This window comes from Coregonus lavaretus, assembly GCF_964263955.1.
Source record: "Coregonus lavaretus genome assembly, chromosome: 1".
Taxonomy (NCBI): Eukaryota; Metazoa; Chordata; class Actinopteri; order Salmoniformes; family Salmonidae; genus Coregonus; species Coregonus lavaretus.
Window position 1 is genome coordinate 48,786,944 of NC_139988.1, and position 15,130 is coordinate 48,802,073.

Genomic DNA, 15,130 nt, shown 5'->3' on the forward strand with positions numbered 1-15,130 from the left:
CTCTGCGTGATGGGATTGTGTAATGCAAATGGCTATAACAAGCCTACGTACAGAGTGGAATTCACTAATACAACAGTCAAAATGCCTAATATAAGGCCTACAGTCCGTGCTCCCAAATACTGGAAAAAGTGTGATTCATTAGGTTACATGATCACCACAGTAGCCCCACACAGCTATAACAATTAATTATGCAATTTTATGGCCATTAAATAACACAACAGCATGGCATATTTAGATAGTGGAATAGGCCTAGTCTAAATCAAATGTACTTTCTATTTTGCAGCTCAGGCTCTTCTGTGCCTTTATCATTCTCACACAAGTCATTTGCTGAAGGCCCAAGCCTATACTACGGCATCTACTGGTATAACGTCGTTATTGAATGCAGTTCTAAAGCAAGCTCTAGACTTTTATTTTGGAAATGAAACCGGAAGCTGCAAAGCAACTCTAACGTCTGGGCTAGAGTTGCTTGATTGACTAGCTGACTTCGACTAGCTACGTTCGGTTATTGTCCTTTGCTGATGCCACATTACTGACAAAAGTTTGTACGTGTAGAAAATATCTGTAACTGAGGAAAGGGAGACGTAAAGTAATAATTGAACGTGTAAATGTTCATTCATAGTCGTAACATAGTACGTTTACAGATCTAATTTAACGTTTACGCTTCATGTTTACGCTTCATGTTTCACGCATTGGCTTTTCTTACGATCGTTATGATTCAACCTTTTGGCAGGTATCTCACGCCATATTTATTTGAATGGTACCACCCACCAGCATGGCATTGTTTATTAATCAGAAACACGTGCAAAGTTGGAGTCGCGATTGAGCTGGGCAATATAATGGATAATATTATTTATATATATATATATATATATATATATATATATATATATATATATATATATATATATATATATATATATATATATATATATATATATATATATATATATATATATATGTGTGTGTGTGTGTGTGTGTGTGTGTGTGTGTGTGTGTATATGTATGGCACAAGGGGGTGTGGTATATGGCCAATGTACCAAGGCTAATGGCTGTTCTTAACCCCGACGCAATGCGGAGTGCCTGGATACAGCCCTTAGCCGTGGTATATTGGCCATATACCACAAACCCCTGAGGTGCCTTATTATAAACTGGTTACCAACATAATTAGAGCAGTAAAAATAAACGTTTTGTCATACCCGTGGTATATGGTCTGATATACCACAGCTGTCAGCCAATCAGCATTCAGGGCTCGAACCACCCAGTTTATAAATATATATACAGTACCAGTCAAAGGTTTGGACACACCTACTCATTCAAGGGTTTTTCTTAATTTTTACTATTTTCTACGTTGTAGAATAATAGTGAAGACATCAAAACGATGAAATAACACATATGGAATCATGTAGTAAACAAAAGTGTTAAACAAATCAAAATATATTTTATATTTGAGATTCTTCAAAGTAGCCACCCTTTGCACAGTCTTGGCATTCTCTCAACCAGCTCCATGAGGTAGTCACCTGGAATGTGTTTCCAACAGTCTTGAAGGAGTTCCCACATATGCTGAGCACTTGTTGGCTGCTTTTCCTTCACTGCGGTCCAACTCATCCCCAACCATCTCAATTGGGTTGAGGACGGGTGATTGTGGAGGCCAGGTCATCTGATGCAGCACTCCATCACTCTCTTGGTCAAATAGCCCTTACATAGCCTGGAGGTGTGTTTTGGGTCATTGTCCTGTTGAAAACCAAATGATTGTCCACTAAGCGCAAACCAGATGGGATGGCGTATCGCTGCAGAATGCTGTGGTAGCCGTGCTGGTTAAGTGTGCCTTGAATTCTAAATAAATCACAGACAGTGTTACCAGCAAAGCACCATCACACCACCTCCATGCTTCACGGTGGGAACCACACATGCAGAGATAATCCGTTCACCTACTCTGCGTCTCACAAAGACACGGCGGTTGGAACCAAAAATCTCAAATTTGGACTCATCAGATTTCCACCGGTCTTTTTTAAATATATTGAAATTTATTTCACCTTTATTTAACCAGGTAAGCCAGTTGAGAACAAGTTCTCATTTACAACTGCGACCTGGCCAAGATAAAGAAAAGCAGTGTGATAAAAAAACAACACAGAGTTACATATGGGGTAAACAAAACATGAAGTCAAAAATACAACATAAAATATATATACAGTGTGTGCAAATGTAGCAAGTTATGGAGGTAAGGCAATGAATAGGCCATAGTGCAAAATAATTACAATTTAGTATTAACACTGTCTAATGTCCACTGCTCATGTTTCTTTGCCCAAGCAAGTCTCTCCTTCTTATTTGTGTCCTTTTTAGTAGTGGTTTCTTTGCAGCAATTTCGACCATGAAGGCCTGATTCACACAGTCTCCTCTGAACAGTTGAAGTTGAGATGTGTCTGTTACTTGAACTCTGTGAAGCATTTATTTGGGCTTCAATCTGAGGTGCAGTTAATTGCCGATTTCTGAGGCTGGTAACGCTAATGAACTTATCCTCTGCAGCAGAGGTAACGCTGGGTCTTCCTTTCCTGTGGCGGTCCTCATGAGAGTCAGTTTCATCATAGCGCTTGATGGTTTTTGCAACTGCACTTGAAGAAACGTTCAAAATTCTTGAAATATTCCGTATTGACTGGCCTTCATGTCTTAAAGTAATGGTGCACTGTCGTTTCTCTTTGCTTATTTGAGCTATTCTTGCCATAATATGGACTTGGTCTTTTACCAAATAGGGCTATCTTCTGTATACCCCTCCTACCTTGTCACAACACAACTGCTTGGCTCAAACGCATTAAGAAGGAAATAAATTCCACAAATTAACTTTTAACAAGGCACACCTGTTAATTGAAATGCATTCCAGGTGACTACCTCATGAAGCTGGTTGAGAGAATGCCAAGAGTGTGCAAAGCTGTCATCAAGGCAAAGGGTGGCTACTTTGAAGAATCTAAAATATATTTTGATTTGTTTAACACTTTTCTGGTTACTACATGGTTCCATATGTTATTTCATAGTTTGATTTCTTCACTATTCTACAATTTAGAAAATAGTAAAAATGAAGATAAACCCTTGAATGAGTAGGTGTGTCCAATATTTTGACTGTTACTATATATATACACACACACACACACACACACAGTGGGGGGAAAAAAGTATTTAGTCAGCCACCAATTGTGCAAGTTCTCCCACTTAAAAAGATGAGAGAGGCCTGTAATTTTCATCATAGTTACACGTCAACTATGACAGGCAAATTGAGAAAAAAAAATCCAGAAAATCACCGATTTTTTTATGAATTTATTTGCAAATTATGGTGGAAAATAAGTATTTGGTCACCTACAAACAAGCAAGATTTCTGGCTCTCACAGACCTGTAACTTCTTCTTTAAGAGGCTCCTCTGTCCTCCACTCGTTACCTGTATTAATGGCACCTGTTTGAACTTGTTATCAGTATAAAAGACACCTGTCCACAACCTCAAACAGTCACACTCCAAACTCCACTATGGCCAAGACCAAAGAGCTGTCAAAGGACACCAGAAACAAAATTGTAGACCTGCACCAGGCTGGGAAGACTGAATCTGCAATAGGTAAGCAGCTTGGTTTGAAGAAATCAACTGTGGGAGCAATTATTAGGAAATGGAAGACATACAAGACCACTGATAATCTCCCTCGATCTGGGGCTCCACGCAAGATCTCACCCCGTGGGGTCAAAATGATCACAAGAACGGTGAGCAAAAATCCCAGAACCACACGGGGGGACCTAGTGAATGACCTGCAGAGAGCTGGGACCAAAGTAACAAAGCCCACCATCAGTAACACACTACGCCAGCCAGGAACTCAAATCCTGCAGTGCCAGACGTGTCCCCCTGCTTAAGCCAGTACATGTCCAGGCCCGTCTGAAGTTTGCTAGAGTGCATTTGGATGATCCAGAAGAGGATTGGGAGAATGTCATATGGTCAGATGAAACCAAAATATAACTTTTTGGTAAAAACTCAACTGGAGGTCAAAGAATGCTGAGTTGCATCCAAAGAACACCATACCTACTGTGAAGCATGGGGGTGGAAACATCATGCTTTGGGGCTGTTTTTCTGCAAAGGGACCAGGACGACTGATCTGTGTAAAGGAAAGAATGAATGGGGCCATGTATCGTGAGATTTTGAGTGAAAACCTCCTTCCATCAGCAAGGGCATTGAAGATGAAACGTGGCTGGGTCTTTCAGCATGACAATGATCCCAAACACACCGCCCGGGCAACGAAGGAGTGGCTTCGTAAGAAGCATTTCAAGGTCCTGGAGTGGCCTAGCCAGTCTCCAGATCTCAACCCCATAGAAAGCTTTGGAGGGAGTTGGAAGTCCGTGTTGCCCAGCGACAGCCCCAAAACATCACTGCTCTAGAGGAGATCTGCATGGAGGAATGGGCCAAAATACCAGCAACAGTGTGTGAAAACCTTGTGAAGACTTACAGAAAACGTTTGACCTGTGTCATTGCCAACAAAGGGTATATAACAAAGTATTGAGAAACTTTTGTTATTGACCAAATACTTATTTTCCACCATAATTTGCAAATAAATTCATTAAAAATCCTACAATGTGATTTTCTGGAGAAAAAAAATCTCATTTTGTCTGTCATAGTTGATGTGTATCTATGATGAAAATTACAGGCCTCTCATCTTTTTAAGTGGGAGAACTTGCACAATTGGTGGCTGACTAAATACTTTTTCCCCCCACTGTATATATATATATAAAATGGATACAGCAAAGATGATTTTTTTTTAAAATTACAAAAGAAGGGAAAAAATGGACTGGTTGTCCCACTGGCTATCCTAAGTTGAATGGACCAATTTGTAAGTCGCTCTGGATAAGAGCGTCTGCTAAATGACTTCAATGTAAATGTAACGGTGAATAAATGAAGATGGTTCACTCAGGCCGTTTACCATTGGAAAACATTTGTCAGTTTTGGTCTACTTAACAGGGTGGGTCTCCCATAGTCACCAAACTAATAGTAGCTTGGTCTGATCTACTTACTGTAGTTCATTGATTTTCATTGAACCAGAAAAAAATTGATTGTGTTGTCTCGCTTTCTCTTCAGTCTCTGGCTACAGCTTTTCATTGTAGCCGACACTTGCGTGATATGATTGCATTTTAGAACCTCGCTTCCCATCGCCCAAAGGTTTTTGACCACTAAGGTTTTAGGCAAATTCGTTTTGCATGGCCCGGTGCCCCGAGTTTGCTCATTTTCTACCATTCCATTGATCCTAAAGAGAAATCACCACCCATCCGGGGCACTGGACCATGCAAAACGAACTCGCCCATTGCTTCAATAGTTAGGCTATCCATATTACCGGAGCTAATATTCTTTCTATTTCTATGGCGGATTTGCGGCCGCAATTCAGATAAGGAATTTATATATAGCTAGCTAGCTTTCTGAGATAACGGAGAGAACAAAGAATATAGCTATTTGATAATGTCCGTGTGCATGTCCAAATATTAATGATGTCCGGAATCTGACACTTTCACTGGAATTATCAAACAACAAGAGTCAGACAAACATCAATCCTCAACATGTCAACAGTTCGTATAGGCACGGTTTAGCTGAGACTCATCTCTTGACAGGTATGCTGGTATTCTTTTTCTGAAATTGTTGTCACCTGACTTGCAGTACGCCAGTCTTATATGAAAAGGTGCTCACAGACCTTTCATTGGCTAGCTAAGGTTAACATGCTAGCTTGTTACACTGGCAGCTGTCAGTCAGTGCCTTATTTGTTGTTATTTCTGTGCTACATGTGGAAATCACCACAACGTTCCCACCCCCAATTCCTGAATATGCATTAGCAGCCTGCGTCAATATTCGAGGTGGAACCTAAACAAGAATGTTTCGCTCTAGGACAGGAATTACTCTTAAGTAGATGTGTCAACTTTCTCTGTGGGCTTTTTAACTTACTGTACTGGGACAAGGAAGCAACTAAGTGTAGCAGAGCCTGGCGAGAGGACACTGCCACAGACCAGAGCTAGGAGGGGTCTCGGGGTACAGAGGTTCAGTGAGGCAGAGTAAATGTTTCAAACCTAGGGCTTTATTACATAATTTTACAAACAGAAATCCTCAAGAATAAGGAACTTAAAGTATAACTTCAGTAACTAAGGTTTCTCTTAAACTAAGTCTTATCTCCCAACCTGTCTGCTGCTGTCTCTAGTCCTTCCCTGAATGTGAGCAGCAGCAGCCTACTCAACTGTTTGGGATAATTGTCCAGCCATTCACACACTTGATTTGACTAATGAACGTCAGCTGGGCTCTATTAGCCTCTTAACTGGGAAGGTGCTGGAAGGGCGTGGTAAGAGGGTTTGACCTTTACAGCACCACACTTCGTTCCCCCATGGAGGCCATCGGCCGACTGCAGATTGGCCATTCCACGGCTCCCCCACCCCAAAAATGTAGCGTAGTACCTCGCCTCCTGCTGGTGGCATGGCGAGGGACTGCAGTTTAGGTGGTGCCCCTGGTGGCACGGCGACGGGACTGCAGTTTATGCGCCGCACCTGGTGGCGCAGCATGGAACTGCAGTGGTGGTGCTTCTGGCTGCACAGGGTGTATTGGCCAGACTCCATCTGGCTCCCATACCTGACATGAGGACACCTTGGGCCAAGGAGGCAGCAGCAGCTGTTTGGAGTCCCCCTCAGCATGACAGGGCAGCAGGTTGATTGCCTCGTTGGATGAAGTCGGCTTTGGCTCGGCCTCTTCTGGGCTAAAGGAGGGCGGAGAATTAGAGGACAGGTTCATATATATATTATTAAATGCTTAATTCAGTGATTGAAATTATGACCCCATCCTCAGTAGCCTATTACAGCAGGCTATTGGGAAACACAAGCACTTCTTACCTCAAAATCGCCTCGCTATTCATGTTGAATAAATTAGTCTGTTAATTTGAATTTAGCAATCTGCTAAATTGTTCAGTTTACATCTTGCCTACCTCTTGTCTAGGCTACTGTAGACTATCTGAAATTAGATGTAGGCTTATTGGGCTATAGGCTACCTGCCTTTATCTAAGCAATCCATGGCAAATTTCAATTATAATCATAAACCCATATTTTAGTCTGTAGCCTATGCCTATTGAAATGACAAGTCAATCTCGCAAATGGGCCATTTATAACGGGTTGTAGTCTTAACATCTGGCACATAATAACAGCACAATTGCCAGAAAATAGCCTAACATTAATTATTTTTATGTTCGTCCAAGTGTTTCCTCAGAGATTGAGATCCTCTATCCAACTTTCATCACTCAAACTCTCTTGTCAGATTTATCTATAGTTATGCACATGCGCAAAGGGGATTTATTTACAATTATAAACCTGATGTGGTATATCAGACCATATTCCACGGGTGTGACGACACATTTTTTTTTTTTTTACTGTTCTAATTACATTGGTAACCAGTTTATAATAGCAATAAGGCATCCTGGAGGTTTGTGGTATATTTTATTTATTTAACCTTTTATTTAACTAGGCAAGTCAGTTAAGAACAAATTCTTATTTACAATGACGACTTACTTACAATGACTGCCTACAAAATGGTATATGGCCAATATACCTCGGCTAAGGGCTGTATCCAGGCACTCCGTGTTGGGTCGTGCTTAAGAACAGCCCATAGCCATGGTATATTGGCCATATACCATACCCCCTTGTGCCTTTGTTGCTTAATCAAAGCAGTCAAATGAGTTAAATCGACATCCATTGATGGAAAATGATCTGGTGAGTTTAATAGGGGCAAATGATCTTTTCTCTTGTGACATATTCAAATTCCTTTATTACATGTTATAGCTCGCAATAAAAAATTTTTTGAGGAAAACCGAATTTTGCTTCTAATGTCGTTACAAGTTACTACGATATTCCTTAATTGGCTCGATAATGTTATGGAAAAAGGGTTTATTGTTTAAATATGGTAACTCCTCTTGATGTGAAAAAAATACAAATTTGGGGTAGTTTTCAGGTCTTTTGGGTTGGCTTTGAGTGATCATTGGGGTATACATTTTAGCTAGACCTGGCAACCCTGATTAGATGTTACATTACATGGTTTCATATTTAATGTAGCTAGCTAGCTAGCCAACATATTCATTCTCCGCCTCTTCCTCTCTGATAAGATTCCGTTGCAGAAACGTGCTTATCTAGGCCTGCACTGGTACCAGGCAGTATTGGCTAACTATACTAAACTAAAATATAAACGCAACGTGAAGTGTTGGTCCCATTTTTGGCACAAAGTTTTGCTTACATCCCTGTTGGTGTGCATTTCTCCTTTGCCAAGATAATCCATCCACCTGACAGGTGTGGCATATCAAGAAGCTGATTAAACAGCATGATCATTACACCGGCGCACCTTGTGCTGGGGACAATAAATGGGTACTCTAAAATGTGCAGTTTTGTCACAACACAATGCCGCAGATGTCTCAAGTTTTGTGGGAGTGTGCAATTGGCATGCTGATTGCAGGAAAGTCCACCAGAGCTGTTGCCAGATAATTTAATGTTAATTTACCATTAGCCGCCTCCAACGTCGTTTTAGAGAATTTGGCTGTACATCCAACCGGCCTCACCACCGCAGACCACGTGTAACCACGCCAGTCCAGGACCTCCACATCTGGCTTCTTCATCTGCGGGATCGTCTGAGACCAGCCACCCGGACAGCTGATGAAACTGAGGAGAATTTCTGTGTATAATAAAGCCCTTTTGTGGGGATAAACTCATTCTGATTGGCTGGGCCTGGCTCCCCAGTGGTTTGACCTGGCACCCAAGTGGGTGGGCCTATGGTTGAGGGGCAGTTGTCGGGAACTGTGGGGGGATCTTGGATGGTTAGTGGCCTGGCGGTTGGGAGCTTGGGCCGGTGGCCGATTGGTCGCTGATTCGGGTCCCCGATTTGAATTGGTGGGAGATCTGTCGACGTCTCCTTGGGCAGGGCGCTTGACCCTGGTTGCTCCTGTGGGTCGCTCTGGATGGGAGTCTGCTAGATGACTGAATGTTGAGCGGCTTCACTGCAGGTAGATTGTATGTTTTAATATTCAAGAAAAAAAGAAAGAAAAAAAAAAGAAAGAAACAAAGATGCACAAACTAATAATGTAATTATAGAACGCTTGTAGAAAGCAGCATGTCTTCAACATTGTTGCATCCATCTGACCATGCAGAGTGAACGTTAAAGTGACTCTGTGGTCGAGCAACTGCTCTCTCCTTAAGTGACAGGTGGCAGGGCTTGGTGTGGTTAGTGGCATGCAGCAGCAGGAGGAGGGAGAGAGATGACTCAAGTAGCAAATTAAGTAAACTATAAAAACTGACATAGGCAGACATCACATTTAACAAACCAAACATTGAAATACCGTTATAGAAGGTAAAGTAAAAACTCAAACCGGTCCGTGCATAAAGTAAAATACGGTATACCGCCCAGCCCTACAATCCACCCAGTGATGGCTAGGGCTGCCACACAACTCACACAAGCCAAACCACACCTCCAGCTGTGAGAGAGTGATGTCCAGGGATGTAGACGGCCCTGTGTAACTGGTGCAGAGGGGCTCTGAATTCTGTTCTGGAAGCAGGGTGAAATGCTTGTCTCCCACTTGAGTCTTGTAGAGCAGTGTGACGAGGTCCTCTTGAGCTTGACCCTCTTGCTTGCCTCACTTTTAGCTTTTCTTCTTGGCATTACTTTAACTTTAAATGTACCAAGACCGAACAACCTAGCTCATGGTCCTCCAGGCCAGCAGGTGGTGTTGGTACCCGCTTTCACCAGAGCCTGGGGAGAGGCCACTGCTACGGACCAGAGCTAGGACGGGTCTCAGGGCACAGAGGCTGTGAGGCCGAGTAAACAGTTCAAACTTTATTAAATGCTCAAGAATAAGGAACTTAAAGTATAACTTCAGTAACTAAGGTTTCTCTTAAACTAAGTCTTATCTACCAACCTGTCTGCTGCCGTCTCCAGTCCTTCCCTGAATGTGAGCAGCAGCAGCCTACTCAACTGTTTGGGATAATTGATTGACTAAGGAACCTCAGCTGGGCTCTATTAGCCTCCTAACTGGGAAGGTGCTGGAAGGCACCCTAAGGTTTAATGCCAATGCGCTAACAATGTCATATTTCTTGCCTTTGATGTATTGGGTATGAAAAAAACCCTAGATCTTGTGCTTGCCTGTGTGTGCGTTGTTTTAGTTTTTTGCTCTTCACTTTTGAAGCAGCCCTCAAGAATAATATTCTGCTTGGATCTTGTACTGCTCTCTGCTGATAGTTTTTCGACTTGACTTCAGATTCACCGTATGAAATCTGCAACAAACAAGAACAATGATACATTAAAGTAAAAAAAAAAAAACGATATGAATGTTGATATCAGGACATTCTGAGGCTCTTGTGAATCTCTTCTACTGGAGTCTACATTACAGTGCCAGTTTAGTTGGAGCTCAGCTCCTCGTCCCTCCTAGTATTCCATGTTTTAAGCCGTTTCTGCTCCACTGCCAATGGATGTGCATACGTTAGATGGCACGGACTGAGGTGCTTTCCTGGGGGCGAAGGATCAGGCTCTCCCTGTCTCTGCTTTGGTCATTTGCAGTGTTAGGCCACACATGGCTGCTCACACCAAGCAGAGCAATGGGCTATGGTTCCAACATGGCCAAATGTCCTCTACCTGCCTCAGAAAATGTTTCTAACACAGACAGACACACACACATACAGTTGGGAGACAATAGACATGGATGGTGAGTGACTTGAATCCCCTTTTTTATATAGGGCGATGTCAACCTGGTTATGGTGTGATTGTCTCACTGTGGTGGTGCTGCGGCAGTCTTTATTTATTTCACTCTACAAGCCCTGGAGATTGAGCTGAACTACAGAGCCATATTTAGCTTTTATTTAAGAAGATTGGGCTGGCCAGCCAGAGACTGTCCGATGGCCTAGCCCCTGCTCACCGATGGCCAGTCGGATCAATACAACACAAATGAGGGTCTTTGAGACGCAGCCGTGGTACTTACGGGGTGATCGCTTCTGATGAAGTCTTTATCAGCCTCTATTGACAGATTCATTTGAGCAACCTCCTCCCCCGTCCCCTGCTCCTCTCCCAACTGTAAAGTAATGGATACTAAGCCCCCTCCTTTAAAAGTTTATAATTGCTGATGGAATGATTGATAGGAACACAACCCCTTTTAAGTTTGTTTTTGTTATTTCTGCCTTGATATCTGATGGAGGAAATTACTTTTCAGGGGAGTGCAGGTGACCACTATGGTTCTTTGAGACCATTGTTCAGTCCGATACTGCAGCGTTGTGGCCAAATAGACCTACCCCATCAAAGGAGAATACAAAGAAAACATCAGCTCTCCAGAAAAATGAAGAAAAAGAAAATGCAAGCGGGAGAAGATTTGCTTTTAGAAGCAAGTCAAAGAGCAACCTGGCGTCCGATGAAGGAGTGTGGAAATTTCAAAATGATTACATATTTGATTTCCAAACAAGCCGCGGGGGTATTGGATATCACAAGCTAATGCGCGGCGGTCACATGTGCACTCTTGGAAATTGGTCGAGGCTCGTCTCAGCCTTTGAAGTCACAAGTTGTTTTTTCGCGTTTAGAGTAGCTGCTCCAGAGGAAGCCTAATCCGTGTGGTATTGCTACGGAAAGCAGTATTTCGACAACACTCCAAACGGCGTTCGTGACTCCACTAATTTGCCGTTGTTGTTTTACCTGCTTTGTATTTTGCAGCCCCTCTCGACCCTCATCTCGCTCGCTCTCTCCCCCTCTCGGTTACCCTCAGAGGGAGCTGTTACCCAAGCCTCCATGGATTGGCCCGAGGTGGTTTCCCAATCGCGAGAAACTGGATTTCTCTGTGAATTGATTAAGAGAAAGATTTGCTGCATCTTCTTCTGCAGCTGTGTTTGGTTGGCTCAATGATGTAACCTGACTTGAGCCTGTAATTTATACACCACTATCTGCCTCTTTAAAAATAAGCTTGTTCATTGTCTTACACTCCGTCAATTGTACACATCTTTGTCATTGTCTTGGAATATGTAAACATACAAGCACTGTTGTCGGGCGTTATGGGATTTCTTCTAGTCGCTTTAACACTGCTGCGCCACCAGCAACCCCCACCCTCACACCAAGCCCAGTCACTCTCCAGTCAATTTCATTAATGCTAAATCCCACATCCTACACAGCTGCCTTAAAAAATAGCTTTTGGAAATTGAGTTGTAATAAGATACCGTGCGCTGCCAAGGTGAATAAGAGGCGGCTCTTGAATGCCTCTCTCTGTCTCACCCTCTGTCTTTCTCTCTCTCTGACACACACACACACACACACACACACACACACACACACACACACACACATTTTGCTCCATGTTGTTCCCATCTCTTACTGTGCTGCAGCAGAGGGAAAAGGTTACAACCTCCACAGCAGCTAATTCCCCATTGATCTGCCCTGGGGCACCAGACCTTTATAGAGAGCAAAGCATATTAAAGGCAGAGAAAAGTCCGCACACTGCTGTTGACCACTCTGTTCTGCATGTTTGTTCACAACAGCAGAACTGAGGGCTAACGCCCAACCGAGACTTCCCACACTTTGCTGGGATTTATAGATCCCACTGCCATAAGGGGAGATATCTGAGAGCATTAAGATATTGTAAAGTAATATTGCTCCTTTTCCAGAGTAGAGACCATGTGATCTCATGTCATTTTCTTATTATTTATATACAGTGCATTCTGAAAGTATTCAGACCCCTTCACTTTTTTCACATTATGTTATGTTACAGCCTTATTCTAAAATTGATTAAATCATTTTTTTCACTCATCAATCTACACACAGTAGGGGCGGCAGGTAGCTTAGTGGTTAAGAGCGTTGAGCCAGTAACCGAAAGGTCGCAGGTTCTAATCCCTGAGCCGACTAGGTGAAAAATCTGTCTGCCCTTGAGCAAGGCACTTAACCCTAATTGCTCCTGTAAGTCGCTCTGGATAAGAGCGTCTGCTAAATGACTAATTAATTAATAAAAAAATGACAAAGTGAAAACAGATACCTTATTTACAGAAGTATTCAGACCCTTTGCTATGAGGCTTGAAATTGAGTTCAGATGTATCCTGTTTCCATTGATCATCCTTGAGATGTTTCTACAACTTGATTTGGAGTCCACCTGTGGTAAATTCAATTGATTGGACATTATTAGGAAAGGCACACACCTGTCTATATAAATTCCCACAGTTGACAGTGCATGTCAGAGCATAAACCAAGCCATGAGGTCGAAATAATTGTCCGTAGAGCTCCGAGACAGGATTGTGTCGAGGCACAGTTCTGAGGGAGGGTACCAAACAATTTCTGCAGCATTGAAGGTACCCAAGAACAGGTAGTTACAGTCTTCTCCCGTACGGACTCGGGAGAGGCGAAGGTCGAGAGCCATGCGTCCTCTGAAACATGACCCTGCCAAGCCGCACTGCTTCTTGACACACTGCTTGCTTAACCGGAAGCCAGCCGCACCAATGTGTCGAAGGAAACACTGTTCAACTGGCGACCGAAGTCAGCGTGCATCTGCCTGGCCCGCCACAAGGAGTGGCTAGAGCGCGATGAGACAAGGTCACCTTCCCCTAACCCGGATGACGCTGGGCCAATTGTGCGCCGCCTTATGGCTCTCACAGTCGCGGCCGGCTGTGACACAGCCTGGGATCGAACCCGGGACTGTAGTGACTCCTCAAGTGCAGTGCCTTAGACCGATGCGCCACTCGGGAGGCCCACCACCATCATTCTTAAATGGAAGAAGTTTGGAACCACCAATACTCTTCCTAGAGTAAAAGGAACATGACAGCCTGCTTGTAGTTTGCCAAAAGACACCTAAAGACTCTCAGACCATGAGAAACAAGATTCTCTGGTCTGATGAAACCATGATAGAACTCTCTGAATGCCAAGCATCACGTCTGGAGGAAGCATGGCACCATCCCTAAGGTGAAGCATGGTGGTGGCAGCATCATGCTGTGGGGATGTTTTTCAGTGGCAGGGACTGGGAGACTAGTCAGGATCGAGAGGAAGATGAAAGGAGCAAAGTACAGAGAGATCCTTGATGAAAACCTGCTCCAGGACCTCAGACTGGGGCGAAGGACAACAACCCTAAGCACACAGCCAAGGCAACGCAGGAGTGGCTTCGGGACAAGTCTCTGAATGTCCTTGAGTGGCCCGGACTTGAACCCGATCGAACATCTCTGGAGAGATCTGAAAATAGCTGTGCAGCTACGCTCCCCATCCAACCTGACAGAGCTTGAGAGGATCTGCAGAGAAGAATGGGAGAAACTCCCCAAATACAGGTGTACCAAGATTGTAATGTCATACCCAAGAAGACTCGAGGCTGTAATCGCTGCCAAAGGTGCTTTAACAAAGTACTGAGTAAAGGGTCTGAATACTTAAGTAAATGTATTCTTCAGGGGGGGTTTTTAAATATACAATTGCTAACATTTCTACAAACCTGTTTTTGCTTTGTCATTATGGGGTCATTGTGTGTAGAATGATGAGGAAAAACAACAACAATTGAATCAATTTTGAAATAAGGCTGGAAAAAGTAAAGGGGTCTGAATACTTTCCGAATGCATATAGTTTTAAATGATCACTTAAATTGATCCACCAAAACACAAACCTATCAATACATTTAAAGCTGTTTGTATTCAGTGTTGCTGAATTGTAAGTGTTGACTGACCTACCCTCTCTATTCACACTCAGATATCTCACCAGGTGATGGTATCCAGTTCTGTATGCAGTATTATTGTTCAGGGTTAAATATGTTGACTGACCTGTCCTCTCGTTCTCTCTGTCTCCACAGAGCTATCAGATGTGGAGCCCAACGTATTCCTGCGGCCCTTCCTGGAGGTGGTACGATCTGAAGACACCACCGGACCAATCACAGGCCTGGCCCTCACCTCTGTCAACAAGTTCCTTTCCTACGGCCTCATAGGTGAGCAGCACAGCTGTCCTCATACACACAGACAGACCTGTCAGGGCAAAAAGCCAACACTTTTGTCCAAGCATTTATGATATAGCACTATAAGAGATAGCACTATAAGGTGCCATGTCAGTTATTTAGCCTTGATATTGTAAGTAATGTAGCATTGACAGAGATTTCTGTGTGGGACCATTACGTTGTTCTTAAAGACAGCT

General features: G+C 43.2%; 1 protein-coding gene across 3 annotated transcripts in view; it reads left to right on the top strand.

Annotated features, from left to right (window-relative positions):
• LOC311130260 (Golgi-specific brefeldin A-resistance guanine nucleotide exchange factor 1-like) overlaps positions 1-15,130 on the top strand; it is a 118,970-nt gene that overhangs the window by 56,176 nt on the left and 47,664 nt on the right. For all 3 annotated transcript variants that reach the window (XM_084162971.1, XM_084162972.1, XM_084162973.1), the window contains exon 4: positions 14,796-14,927. In XM_084162971.1, the coding sequence (XP_084019097.1) occupies positions 14,796-14,927 (132 nt within the window). The remainder of the gene's footprint in view (positions 1-14,795; positions 14,928-15,130) is intronic.